The sequence below is a fragment of the Ylistrum balloti genome, unplaced genomic scaffold (assembly GCF_031769215.1).
Source record: "Ylistrum balloti isolate Yb309-2 unplaced genomic scaffold, AGI_CSIRO_Ybal_v1 Utg370038, whole genome shotgun sequence".
Lineage (NCBI taxonomy): Eukaryota > Metazoa > Mollusca > Bivalvia > Pectinida > Pectinidae > Ylistrum > Ylistrum balloti.
Genome location: NW_026782097.1, coordinates 2,837,925 through 2,852,769, shown reverse-complemented (window position 1 = coordinate 2,852,769; position 14,845 = coordinate 2,837,925). Strand labels below are relative to the sequence as shown.

The following is a 14,845-nucleotide window of genomic DNA, read 5'->3' as shown; positions in this document are numbered from 1 at the left end:
CTCATGGTTACCACAAAGCCAGATATACATGATAACTCATGGTTACCACAAAGCCAGATATATATAATAACCCATGGTTACCCTGCAATTAAACATATTAACACTTTGTCAACCTAAATTGGGATATACACAATAACCCATGGTTACCCTCTAGTTATACATCCTAACCCTTTGTCACCCTGAACTGGGATATACACAATAACCCATGGTTACCCTGCAGTTATACATACTTACCCTTTGTCACCCTAAATTGGGATATACACAATAACCCATGGTTACTCTGATGATATACACAATAACAATTGGTTACTGTTCAGTGTGATACATGATAACCCATTGTTACCCTGAAGTGAGATACATCTCCCAGAAGTGACATGTACACAATAACCCTGCATGGTTAACCAGAAGTGACACATACACAATAACCTATTGTCACCCAAAAGTAATATTACACATTAACCCAATGGCCACAGCTAAGTGAAACACTGTAGACATACAATACACAATAACCCATGGTCATCCTAATGTGAGATATACACAATGATTCATGATCACTCTCAAGTGAGGTACTGTAAACATACATACTTTGGAGGTAAACTTTTTTAGTGCTTTCCGTACTGTGTTAAAATATGATAGCATTGAAGTTTCTGTATGTCAACAATATAGCAGTGACTGTGAATGCAAAAATTTGTCACTGTACTTAATGTGATATTGTGCTTGAATATCATTGTGCCAAAACAAGTATGTTCAAAGTATACACAAACACTCCTGATCACCCTGAAGTTAGATATTAATAATCCTGATTCCTTTTAATATAAGAACATTTCTTTATTCATGCAAAATTTCAAACGTACAAAATTAATTTTAAATAAAAATATACTTCATTAATTCAATGTCATCACAGATTTATAATCAATTTTAAGACAAATATGTAAAAATGGCTAGATTGCATAGAAAATGAGAGCAAGTGATTCTCCAGAAACGTAAAAAACATACAGGTTACAATCACATTGGCAGAACACTGATTTATCCCATCAGCCTGTATAATTATCACAGTATCGAACAATGGAATTGTATACATAATGAAATATCTGTGTAATGTGTGAGAATTCCTTGAAAGTCACATGACAGCTTAAAAATCAACCCACATACAGATTTACGTGATTTTTCAATCATCCAATACATTACTCTTTCTGCTCTCTCTCGTCAATCAAAATTACATATTCAAATTCTTATCCCTGAGGAATACTGATGCTCTGCATAACTTGATTTTGATTGGTTCTGCCAAAATTCTCATTTTCCTTCTACATAATTGGTTATGCAGGTACTACATATTTACTGCCTGTCAGTCGTTATATTTTTGATGAGGCCTCAAAATTGAACAGGACATCATATGCTTCTAAAGATTAACCATAACAAGAATTTCCAGATTTCAAACCCATCTTCATCTGAACATAGAGGACTGAAAATGATATTTCCTTTCAACTTTATTCTAACATCCACAATTTAAGAAAATTACCATTCCCTATGGACTTCTTACAAAATCCTGAGAGAGTAAATTTGCTGGCTGTCAAACAAACCTATTAGTTCCATTTATGTAAATTTAAAGCACCTTGTGTCACAAGGAATGTACAGTATCATAGATTGGCAGTCATCCTCACCCAGGCTTTGATGACCTGGTGTGCAATTGCTTGATCCGGGGGAACAAAAAGTCCTTGAGGATGCTGCCTTGTAAGCATTTGGACTAACTCCGAGCGACGGAACCACTGCACATCTTCCATCTCATCATTATCAACCTGTAGCATAAATAGAGTCAAACTGAAACTGTTTTTCAAAACACTTACAAGTTAACCTATAGCTGGTAAAACTTTCCTGAAAGTGTGTTTGATAGGGAGTATTTTTCCATCAATGTGGATACCCCCACCCTGCCACCTACTCTAAAATAGCTAATGAATAAAAAATAGCAAGAACAATTTTAAACTTCTAATAGTTCTCTTTTTCTTTGCTCAGTAACTTGAGAAAGCTATATTAAAGCAAAAATGCAAAAATAGTGGAAGTTTAGATCTTGAAAGCTTTTTTTTTTTTAACTGATTCCATAACACCATATATATACTTTACCAACGGACTGCAAATCCACTGCAGTTCAGATTTTTTTATCAACAATAAAACCTGACTTCAACACACCTTGATGTCTTCAGATATAGCATGAGCTATACAGCCCAGCATCAGGGAACAAGGGAAAGGCCACGGCTGTGATGAGTGATAGTCAACTCGACCAACTCGCACACCACTCTCCTCAAAAACCTCTCGTCGACAAGTATCCTCAACAGTCTCACCTGGAAAGAAAATAAGTACTATGTGGGAAGACTCCTTGTTTGTGTGTTCGATAGGTTTATCACCTTGCCAATAGGCAGTCATTTTGAGACAAGATCATCTTGTAGAAGCTGGTGAATACCTCTCTGAACAGTAGGGGGGAGGTCCAACAAATGATATGATAGGGGGACATCTGGGGTTAAAAAGTGTTGTTACGTAAATTTTACCTGGTTCCATAAATCCGGCAAGGCAGGAGAACATCTTGGCTGGAAACTGCTTCTTCCTTCCCAGCAGGCATCTTTTCTTATCAGGGGAGACAACCAGCATTATCACAGATGGGTCAGTACGAGGATAGCATGTATTATGGATACCTGAAATTTTAACAAGAAATAAACAGAGTATTCAAAGATATAGAAATCTTTCGTAGATATTGAGGAAATCATGTGCCTACAAGATGAAAGACACAAGACATGTATATATATATATATCTTTCTGTAGAAAACCTTTTCTTTTTTTTCATGAATCTGACCCCAAAAAAGCACCTGCGCACTATACCCGCAAATTTACGGTATATATTTGGTCTAGTGGTTTTGGAAAATGTAAGAGTAAAGAGAAATGCCTTTGATTGGTTTTAAATTCAAAAATTACTATTAAGTGTGTTAAAACATCTCCTTTGAGGATTGCAAAATAACTTCATCTACCAACAATTCCTGATGTGTACCAAACACTAATGACAATTTCAAGTCAAAACACAAAATAATTGATGGCAACCATCACAAATAAAATTCCAATTTAACTAGAAATATAGCATACAATAGACTTTGTTGATTACTTTTCCAGAAGTTTGTATGTTTCTAGATAAAAAAACAATCTTCAACATCTATCTGTTAATAGAAACTAGAAAATATATACATGTATATACATAATCTGCAAGACAGAGCACAAAATATCTTATGTGACCTTTTGACCATCTGACTGATGACCATTTTAATATGATAAGATGTAGAACTTCAGTTGAGAGGTTCTCGACTTTTTATGACATTATTTCAGAACTGGATTTGACAGGGCAGGAACGAGAGTATAAGACACTAACTTCAAAGACCAAAATGAAAACTGACATCCATTCAAAAATGCTCAAAATGTGGTGTGCAGAATTACAACAGACACATAAGATCCCAAACTTTCAACAAAACCCTTTCAGAAGTTTAAAAAAAAATAGACATGACAAATCCTTTGATTAATTTCCAGAGAATATTGAAAAAAACCTCCACTAATTTTGCTTACCTTTGTTTGAGCGGCAAGATTTGTTGTCACAGATGCGTTTGTAACCCCCCTCTGCTACTGTAGTGGGACTGCCACATGTAGCACAGAATTTGTACCGGTCCAACCAGTCCAACATAGAGCGAGCCTCTGCAAAAATTCCGGCATCGCTCGGCTCCAACTGCATTGATGCAGGATAACCTGGGATGAATTCTGATTCGTTGACTAGGTTTTTGACTTTAGAATCATCTGTGTTGGTTACATCCAGAGCAAATAATGCCTGACTTTGTGCAGTACCCTTCTCTTCAGAACAATTATCTACTCCAAGGAAAACAAGCAGAGGATTGGTGCTTACCACAAATTCCACATCGCTGTAAGGCAGACGGACCAGTGTAAACTTGTATCTCTTTGTAGAATCACCATTATTGACAACAAGAGGTTTCAGGTCTGAAAAGACAATAAATCTGGTGCTATCTTCCTTTAATTTGTTATCGAGCCAGACATTATCCTTCCTGTTCTCTGCCTTGCGATCCAAATTATTCAGAGAGAAGTAGTTACGTAATTGTTTATCGGGATTTTCCTTTTTAATAAAATTGGTAAGCATATCAGCAGCGTTCTTTTGGTCCCAAAAAACAGCTATATCTTGAGCAGTCTGTCCAGTCTTGTTCACCAAATTCACATCACACCTGAAAGACAAATCTCAGATGTCAATAATATTCTATCAAGAAAACTCCATTTACAACATTCCCCTTAATTAGTCCATTCCTTGTAACAAACCTATCCATATCTAATACTTTACAGAAGAATGACCAACTATTGCTAATTCATTGCATTGTAAGAGTGATGAAATTTGTGATCTCTAATTCAATACTTTGTCCTATAAACCATTTTTATCCCTTCCACTTTGCTCCTGACCTATGAGTTGACCTTTCAGTGAAAAGCTATGACATTTGACATTGAATGCTTTACTGTCAGTGAAATAACTTTCCCCAGATATTCTGGTATCAGAATTGATGAGTCGCCTAAAAACTGCCACAGGATGTAAAATCCTGTAAAATGTATTTTGAACTGTTTCAGAAATTGATTGTTAAATTTTTTGAAATTTGAAATTTTTCAGGTAACAAACCAAGTGATTTTATTAACAGTTTGCTTTAAGATAAGGTTAAAGACAACATTATGAATGCTCAGATGGAAAGAGTAAAGGATGGGGAACGACATATATCGTCAGACTATGAACAAAATATCACCATATTGACTCTCATGATTCCTTTGATTAAATATCACCTGAACTTAATTTTTAGTCTTCTCACTCTTTCATATGTTACTAAGTCCCTGTAACATCACACAGAGATTATCTAATAGGTTGTGATATACAATCTATTTTAATGTAAGGGAGCTATTGTTTTATACTGATAATATAATGCTTACCAAATTGATTCTGTATTAATAAGCTCACCTACATCTAGTGCAGATTCAACAGAAATGAAAACAACTGTCATAGCATTGTCCTTTTGTAGGCCAACATCTGTACTCCCCACACCCCTTCCCTCAACAGATGTTATAAGGTGATCTTACCCTTTTTGTAGCAATGCTTCAATCACAGACTCTTGTCCGTTACGAGCAGCAAACATCAATGCTGTCCACCCTTTGTCATTACGATGATCAGAGTTGAAAGTAGCTGTCAATTCAAAACGCTAAATCAACATCATCACAGCTTATTGTTATTACTTAATTGACCGGACAATAAGCCCAACCCAGATTATTAATCTTCCAAAATTTATTGCTGTAAATATAGTTGTTCCATTGTCATGTAATGCCATTTCACTGTCCAGTAATAAGCCCACACCCTGCCTCTGTTCTTATCTTTGATTCATTGCTGTATAAATACAGCTTGAAGAGCCTGAAGAGCAATTTTGTTTAAGTTTGAGTCAAAGAAAACTTTGTGTTAGGATACTTGTAAATCAGTGTAATATTTCCTTTACATTGTGAAAATGCTTGAGCATAATTATTGGTAAATACCAATGACATGATGTACTGACATGTACCATAAAGAAGTAAGTCCAAGAAATACAATCTATTTCATCAAACAAAGACCTTACTGTACCTTGTAAAAGGAATTTTAGTTCTTCCACATTTCCATTTGCAGCATAGTCAAAGTATTTTTCCTCAAAGCTTTTTTTAGTATCTGATGGCCCTGTCCTATCACTGCTCATCATCACAGCTAATCTGGAAAAGAGTCTACCACTGTACATATTTCATAACAGATGCGTTTGTAACCCCCCTCTGCTACTGTAGTGGGACTGCCACATGTAGCACAGTCATAAAACTATGGTGATGTCATAATATGGGAAAATAACATCCTGAATTGAAAATGAGGCAAAATGTTTTTGTTGTTTTGACTTTGATTAAAACCTGTCAAAATTAACTTTTAAGAGCAATAAAAAAATTTTAAAATCTATTTTCATTTCAAATGGGATGTATGGACCTTGTCTTCATATGACATTATATGGACCTTGTCTTCATATGAAATGTATGGACCTTGTCTTAATATGAAATGTATGGACCTTGTCTTCATATGAAATGTATGGACCTTGTCTTCATACGAGATGTATGGACCTTGTCTTCATACGAGATTGTATGGACCTTGTCTTCATGAGATTGTATGAATATTGTCTTCATGAAATTGTATGGACCTTGTCTTCATACGAGATGTATGGAACTTGTCTATATATGAGATGTATGGACCTTGTCTTCATAAGATTGTATGGAACTTGTCTTTATATGAGTTTGTATGGACCTTGTATGGACCTTGTCTTCATAAGATTGTATGGAACTTGTCTTTATATGAGTTTGTATGGAACCTATCTCAAAGTTCTATTTATTGTTTCACAAGTAAGAACTTCTTAGACATATTTCCTACAACCTCATACGAAATGAAAACTCATCTAAGACCAACATATAGGCTTATTTACATGTTTACATGTATTTTAATATTGTTATTTCAATTACTGCATTGACATGCCCCCCCCCCTCCCCAAGCTGCTCAGCATACATGATTGCATGTACATGTACCAGGTAATCTAGCTAAATTTGAAAGAGGTCTTGATATTTGAAGTAAAACGGTCCTAATCATATCATATGTATTATAGCTACATGACATCAGCATATTACCCAGCTTAAAAACATCGACTCACACATTATTTTACGCAACTTAGTTTTTTTTTTTTTAATTTCAGCGTCGAGCTCGATCGAGCTGTCAAACATTTTGTAATTATCATATAAGGCTATACTGTGATCCTACTGCCCATGGTCCACGGACCATTCAATTTCAATATGACAATTCTAAGATTTGTTAGCCGCACGGACATGGCTAGAGTCTCACCTGTTGGCTGTGCTTAGTTTTCTTGTGATGCCCTGCCAGAGACGGGGGCAGGTTAACATGTGTAACGATGTTCCAAAGGCCGTTTACATGTTGAGAAAGCCTAATTTGACAAGCGTTTTAATGAGTTAGAAAGCAGGACTGTATGGGAAAGGGTACATACAGATAAATTATACATGCACAAATTAGACATTAGTCCGGCGTGTTATCACGTTGAGACGGTTGGACCGGTTAAACTTGCAAGATACACGACGAGGCCGCTCTCGTTTATGCGGAAGTAACGGGACGCAGGTATCGTTTTCATTCCAATATGGCGGCCAATGACAAATTCCAAGACACTTCACTTTGACAATTTGTGGCCAAAGGGCCCCGGGTTACGCAAAAAGCTACCGTAGAAATCGATTCTTACAAGCGTTTTCTTGTCACAGAATCAAAATGGCCTCCGCTGACGATGATAGTGAAAATGACTTGCTAGGATTTTGTAATTATTTCGTTGAAGACGAAAAAGCTGAACAAGAGAGGAGATCGATGTGTTCCAGATGCAGGTAAAGTGTATAGTGTGGTTTTGTTGATGATATGATTACGGTAAAGGAAGACATGTCGGGCACTGTGCCCCGCATATGCCATTTCCTATAGATATCTAACGTTGTACAACAGGTAAAGGATCATCGAGAGATTGGATCAAAGGGGAGAAAACATGCTACAGTACATGTACAAGGACCAGAAGAGAGAAATCAACAGTTCCAATCAGTTATAATCTTCTTTTAAATCCAACAGTGAATCGGAAATTTCCAGGCACTTCAGCTAAGAAAATAAGAAATGGCACTACTTCTCAGAATGATTCCGAATTTGTTGAAGATGGAAACCAAATGAAATACAATGGTTTTGTTGAGTTTCTGAAATGGGGTTAACGCACATTGGAATGATCTAACCATTGGGTCCATCTAAAATACTGTATAAAAGTCAAAGTTTTAAGGACGCCACGCTCCTTTCCGCTGCCCGTGCCATGCATTAAGTTTGACCTAAAATGAAATAATTTTCCATCTCATATTATTCCTAAACTTTCTACAAAACTTATAATTAAAGCAAAGGAGATATATATATGAAGCATTTTCATGACTGAAATATGGATGTTGAAGAAGTAAATGTTATCCTTGATTTTATATGCATGATTTCTTATACTTTTTCTTTGAATGAAATTTGGACGTGACATTATGAATATTGCATGTTCATCATAGTTTGCATTAAGAAAGCATCAGAGTTGATAAAATTTATTACCACCTTCTTCGTAAACTTGTAATTCTATCCCATTGGTTAATCCCTATAATACAACATTTTCTCTCTCAGGAAATCTCAGAAATAATACAGTTGGAATAACTCTGATGATCTGATCTGCTACAATTAGATACAATGAAAGTACACTCCCATTATATGCATTTACTGTTTTAATGAAATTGATTGCGAATAAAACTAGATCCTTCCCAGTGTATCATTACCTACTTATCAAAGATATTGTCTCTCATTTTCTCCCATAAACTATGATACCCATCCTGATTATCTTGCCAAATCCTTTTTTGTAATTATATTACTCAAAACCTTTTTCTTGCAGTCGTCCCATAACTGTTTGCTGGTGTCCTTACTTACCAAAAGAACGACTGGATGTGAAAACAAATATCTACATACTACAGCATCCATATGAGGTATTTTTTCATTTATCAAAAATCACATATTTTTTTGCTTAGAGATCTGAACATGGTGGTTCAAAGATAAATCAAACAGTTCTAGATATTTTTGTTCAGATGATAATAGAGTTTGTCAAGAAGAGTTCTGTTTTATTATTGAAAAAGATTTATTAAAAGTTACATTCCTGTTTTCTGGTAGTTTAATAGATCCTTAGTGTAAGAAGTGTTTAATCACTTTTCCTTCAGACTTCCAGACGCTTGAAGACTGCTCCCATGCTATATCAAGGACTAGTGCCTGGAAAATGTCACATAATTGTTGGCAAGAAATTTTCAGAACATAGGTAAGAATAGATATATGAATGTAAAGGCAGATTAACATTAAGTGGTTCGAAAACTGAATCTTTGCCTAATTTCAGTCCCACTAGTCTCATGCCTACATGTCAAACATGTTTTGATTTAGTAATCATTTACTTAGAAAGTTTTGCAATTAAGTAAGTGGTTAATTAGTCTACCTTGTTGTGAAAATAAAACCCAGCTTAGAATAAGGCTACCATATTAGTGTGATGAAATTGTAATCTCTATGCATGTAGAGCTGAAGATCGGAGCAAATCAATAGAAAAGTAAAAATAAAATAAACAATAAAGTGGTTACAAAATCGACACAGAAATATATATTGATGTCAATAGTCACTTTGTCACGTGCAAGTTCTCAATAACAACACAACAGTTTTATGCAGATGTTACTTTTATATTCTCATTGAAAGATGTTAACAGTAGAAAGTTCTATACACGACTGACTCATCTGCTCACACAGCACTAGTTAAACCCCTGTGTAAATGTTTACGTTATCAGTGCCTGTCCTGTGTCAAACCCCTAAATCTATCCCCCCCCCCCCCCCAGACACCACATACTCATGATCATGAATAGACACCTAATTAGCCATTATCTAGGTGGTCTGTCTGGCAGGCCAGCATCCATGAAATTGACCCCTGGGTGACATACCAAATACATTGGATAACTTAAGATTAACTTGTAACCTGACCACTATAACGGTACCAGGCCTCTAACACACGTACATACACAGATAGGGGATCATTACAACTTGACATATTTGATGCTCATGTCAATTGTAAATTGCAAATGTCAATAAATATTGTTAAAATTTAAATATATACTTTTGATTAAGGAAATTTTATCAAAATCTTCTTTTCTAGGTATCCCCAGGTAAATGAGATTCTGAAAGCTCCAAACACCCTCTTACTTTATCCTGGTGAAGATGCAATGGATATTCAAGATCTTCCTCACCACCATCACAGCTATAATCTTGTGATGCTGGACGGTACATGGGCCCAGGCCAAAAACCTTTACAGTGCCAACAAGATCCTGTCCTACCCTAGAAAGGTAAATATACCTTTTTCAAACCCATTTTAATTAACGGTGAAGTAATGTTAAACCCCATTAAGTTAAGAATTATTGTGAAATCATCTACTTAAATTTGGTTCACAATATGAGTATAACATCAGAATGTGCACTTTTCTTAGAATAAAAGATCTTATAACAATCAGTAGAAAATTGGGTTTAATGTTTCTATGAATTCTTTGCCTCCTTCATCACACAGGGACTTGGCAGAAATTCCTGAACCATGGTCCGGGGGTCAGAAATTTGTGCCAAGTCCCTGTGCTATAGCAGAGAAATGACCAGTGTGAAGTGCACAAGCATTGACATAAATCGTCTATGAGATGGTTAGTAATCTACCAACTTTTCAGCTAGTATGTAATCCTGTGCATACTACAGTACATAGTTACCATTTTGTCTATTTTTCCCCTATAATCTGTTCACCATCTCATTACACTATTTTCAACCTTAATGTACATAGGATTATAGTACAAATTTGCACAAATTCAAACTTGGATTCCTAGAAGTACAAAAGAGCTGTATGATGCAGTTTGATTTACCGGGGGTATTATTTAAACTTGCGTGAAATGAAGCTGGGATGGTTCTGACCAAGGGCTGTTATTTTTCGGGTACGTCTGAAATCCAAGATGACCGTCATCTTGAAAAACATCTTTTAAACTTCTCCAGTTCCACTGGTGCCATTGAGCTAAAATTGATGGGAATGTCAAGGAAAGGTAGCCAACAATGTGTTGTGTTGTTATTTTTCGACCTTGTCAAATCTTTGATACAGTAGTCAGGGAGGCCATTTTGTTACATGATTGTGTAATCATGGTTTTCCTGTGCAACACCTATTTCAAAACTTCTTAAGTTTCACTAGTTGGATTGAGCCCCAACTTTACTCTCACATAATAGGTAACACCTGTTACAGTTACCTACTCCTCACCAAAACTACCATCTGCATCATGGAAAACAGCTTCTTAGAAAGATTTCAATCAAAGTGGAAAAAAATAACCCTTCTCTCTGCTGTAAGATTTTGTAGTCAGATGACTGTTAAGGCCCATGGGCCTCTTGTTTTACTCTACTGTATCTAACTAAAAATTTGTATCAAAAGGTGCAATGTATTTCTGTCTTTTGTACAATCTTCAAACTTCGTAGAATTTGCCACGTATTTGGTCTTGCACATGGATACACATCTACGACTTTCATACACTTTTTTCCATTTCAATAGAGTTTTCTCCTATTTGATTTTTTGGCAAGAAATTTAAAGTTTATGCAAAACATAATTTACTCTGTTGTTATAAATATGAAGTTCTATGTATCAGTCAAGATAATTAATTTTTTGGTTGGTGATGTAAAAGTTTACTTAGATGTCTGTTGTTGATGCCTCTTTAAAATCTCATTCAGATATTTTTCAAGATAAAAATGCATTAATCTCCTATCTGCTTGCTATGTTTATCAGGTGCAAATAAACAATAACCCTATCAGTAAATATGTGATCCGGACTCAGCCTACAGACACAGCCCTCTCTACACTCGAGTCTGCCGCTGTAGCTATATCCATCTTGGAAAAACGTCCAGAAATATTTGAGGTAATTCATCTTAACTTCCTGTAAAGTTTGTGATTGTACATTTGCTAGGATACTTTAGTGATATAAAGCTTTCTGGATAAATAAAATATTATTGTTAATATGTTATTTATATGATTATGGTACCCTGTTAGCATATGGCTTTATGGTCATTTTCAGCAATCCATCTTCAACAAGTCTACAGGAAGTAATGATTTGTTTTTCTCATTTGATCAATGTAGACCTAAAACAAGACAGAAATAGAGAGAAATATTTAGTATTTTACTTTAATTTTTTGTTTGATGAAATTGCAAGAATGAAAAAGTATGATTAGTATAAAATTAAAATTTTAGTTTTACATATTTGGGTAGTTATTTAAATGAAATTGTTGGATCTTAGATTATAAGAATATATATCTAGGAAGGTCTCTATTTGAGAGAAAAAAAATGCAGCTTTAATTCATATAACAATAATTGCTAAACAAAACATTAGAACTTGAATTAATCAGGCTTGCTAGCCCACATTTCAGCACAGGAAGGTCTTACTTTAAGAGAAAAAAGGAGTACTTGGGGGGAAAAAGTCTACATAGTCAAACAGGTGACCCCATACCTTTACAAATTGTTAACTGGTGTTGAGAGAACTTTTTTTTTGTTTCAGATGCTGACCAGGCCACTTGAAGCACTGTGTAATTTCCAGATGAAATTTGGTGCAGTTCAGCATCAAAGTAAAACATACAAAATTGAAAATGGACTTTGGAACAAACCTCTCTCTAAAAAATTCCTTAAAAAGAGAGAACAAGAAAAACTGAATCGCTTGGAACAGTCAAGCAGCTGACGTTGATGTGGACTGTTAGATTCCAAGTATATGATAAATTATGATGTGATGAAACTTACGTGATTCCCAACCAGCAATGAATAGTATGCTGGTTAATGATATAGTATTGATCTTGTTATAAACTTTGTATGATATTTTTTATTCTTCCTTGTTTTTTTTGTGTGTGTTTTTTCAATAATAAATGATGATAAATGTGGTGAAGAATATGCTTATATGTACTGTTAAATTCTGACAGGGATATTTAAAGAAGGTGTGATCCTTGCTCAGCTAGTAGATTGTTTGCATGATTTGACACTTTCTACCTGTGGCTGTTTTCTGTTTCTTGGGAATCTGGAAAAGAGACTGATATGTTCTGACATGGTTTAAAATAAATTAATCAGGCCTGTGATGGGCCTCCTGTATGTTGTTAGATAAGGTAGCCACCAGTGGTTACTACAAGGGGCCACCTCAAAATAACCTTGGCAGTTCACAGGTTGTTAAACTCAGCAAACAAACTGTAGAATACAAGGTTTGGGAGTTATTTCCCTTTGATTTCTATCATTTGATTACCAAAACTAGTAAAGACACACCTAACTGTGTGTAGATGTAATGTTACTTACATGTTTACTGTTGATATTTTTGTATGTATGATAGATCAGGCCAAAAAAGCAGGTGTAATCAAACAAAATTTGATATAGGTATTTTCATCTGAAAAGCAATTCCCTCCCATGTGATTTCAAAATTATACATTTTGCGTGGTGTTCATGTTTTTTTGGTTATATTACAAGACAACTTGACTTATGCCTCTTGATTCCATGGGGAACAAAGGGCCACAACAACTCCTCAGATGCACTCGGTTCTGACTGGTCCTCTTTAGCTTGGTCCACGTCATTCTGGCAGCCTTCATCTTGACATCAATGCTACTCCGTCAAGTCTGCTATGGTCAAACCACTTTCCACTTCCCTTGTGGATTCCAGTCAAGGGCCTACCTGGTGAGGTTGGATGCAGGCTGTCGTAGCTTGTGACCTATTCAACCCCATTATTGCTTTTTGATATTTCTCTCTGTTGGGGCTTGTTTTGTCATGTCCCTAAGTTGTCTGTTGGAGATAACCTCTGGCCCCTTGATATAGGGGATGTTTCTAACATATCTATCAATGATTGTCTGTAGCTTGTTCATGCTGGTCCAGGTCACTTGCCACCTTTCTGAACCAAAGAGTAGGACTGACTTCACATTGGTGTTGAAGATCTGGATCTTGTTGCAGAGCTAGATTTACTGGCTACACTGCCCAGGCAGACAAACTTATCATGTTCCTTAATGTTTTCTTGGTGTAGTTGCATTAGATCATGTTGTCCATTTTTCACTCTAATGACCTTGGTCCTCCTGATGTTGATTTGGAGCCAAGTCTTCCCTGCTTCTGGCAGAGAAGGCTGAATGTTGTCTGCGACAGCCAGGTCTTCTAGCTGCTTCGTGAGGGGCCACTGGATACCGACTCTCCAGCCTGCTGTAGACTGTCCCATGACCAAGTCAACCACCATCATGATGGTGTCAACTTTCTTCTGAAAATCCACAAAGACTGTACAAAGGGGTCTGACTCTCCAGGAACTGCTTGTTGGTGATACACATGGATGCGATGTGGTCCGTGCATAAGTGATCTTTTCGGAAGCCTGGCTGTTCGTCCTGGCATGTCTTTACAAGGCGAACTCAACAAAAATATCAACACTCTCTCACTCTGCATCATCCTCTGGAAAGTCATAGGTCACCCAAACATTGTTAGTATATTGTATTTTATGAACATTCCTCCTGTGATACCAGCCCCCACCAAAGTTACAGACTACATGTGTAGCATGCCAATTTATAACAACAATCCTATCTGTTACAATAATATATTTGTAACAAATTGGAATGTATTTGACAGGATACTGTGTTCAAATTTGTTACCATAACATTTGTAACAATTTAGAATGCATTTGACCAGCACAACATTTTTTTTACATTAACATTTGTCAGAAATTGGGACATATTTGACGGGATATAGCATGCCAATTTGCTACATCTACCCAGTTTGCTACATTCACATTTGTAATAAAAATTAGGGTGTATTTGACAGGCACAATAACAAAATTTGTCACAATAACAAGTATTTATGACATAAACTTTATTGTTACTGTTGTTAAGCCACTGAAGGTTTAGGATGAAAGCCCTTAAGCTTTTGTGCTTGCAATGATTTTTTCTGTATTTAAATCCAGACAGGGAGAAAAAAAGGTTTTTTCTAACGGACTAAATTATTATCACTTTCTTTGTGATTAAAAAAAATAAAATACCGTAACAATTGATTCAAACTCTGGTTTTGATCTTCAACTGACAATATACAAAACCAAATCATTTTTTTTTCATTTCATTAAAAAAAGTAAGCAGGTACCAACAGGACCAAGGCAGAAT

The 14,845-nt window shown here is 35.8% G+C and overlaps 2 protein-coding genes across 3 annotated transcripts; one reads left to right on the top strand and one right to left on the bottom strand.

Annotated features, from left to right (window-relative positions):
• Window positions 1-842: 842 nt before the first annotated feature.
• Window positions 843-7,029, bottom strand: LOC132549010 (NAD-capped RNA hydrolase NUDT12-like). 2 transcript variants are annotated; one of them, XM_060212920.1, is made up of 7 exons: window positions 6,956-7,029; window positions 5,678-5,799; window positions 5,149-5,251; window positions 3,598-4,259; window positions 2,541-2,684; window positions 2,185-2,336; window positions 843-1,796 (listed from the first exon to the last, which is right to left on the bottom strand). In XM_060212920.1, the coding sequence occupies exons 1-7, from the start codon at window positions 7,012-7,014 to the stop codon at window positions 1,638-1,640; spliced, it is 1,401 nt and encodes a 466-aa protein (XP_060068903.1). In that variant the 5' UTR covers window positions 7,015-7,029; the 3' UTR covers window positions 843-1,637. The 2 variants fall into 2 exon arrangements, with proteins under 2 accessions (XP_060068903.1, XP_060068904.1); XM_060212921.1 differs by having other exon boundaries at window positions 5,678-5,811; window positions 6,956-6,976.
• Window positions 7,030-7,298: 269 nt separating this feature from the next.
• Window positions 7,299-12,622, top strand: LOC132549013 (tRNA-uridine aminocarboxypropyltransferase 2-like). Its single transcript, XM_060212925.1, has 6 exons — window positions 7,299-7,497; window positions 8,562-8,652; window positions 8,881-8,975; window positions 9,848-10,034; window positions 11,488-11,616; window positions 12,250-12,622. Exons 1-6 carry the CDS (start codon window positions 7,388-7,390, stop codon window positions 12,424-12,426), a joined length of 789 nt encoding a protein of 262 aa, XP_060068908.1. The 5' UTR covers window positions 7,299-7,387; the 3' UTR covers window positions 12,427-12,622.
• Window positions 12,623-14,845: the final 2,223 nt, after the last annotated feature.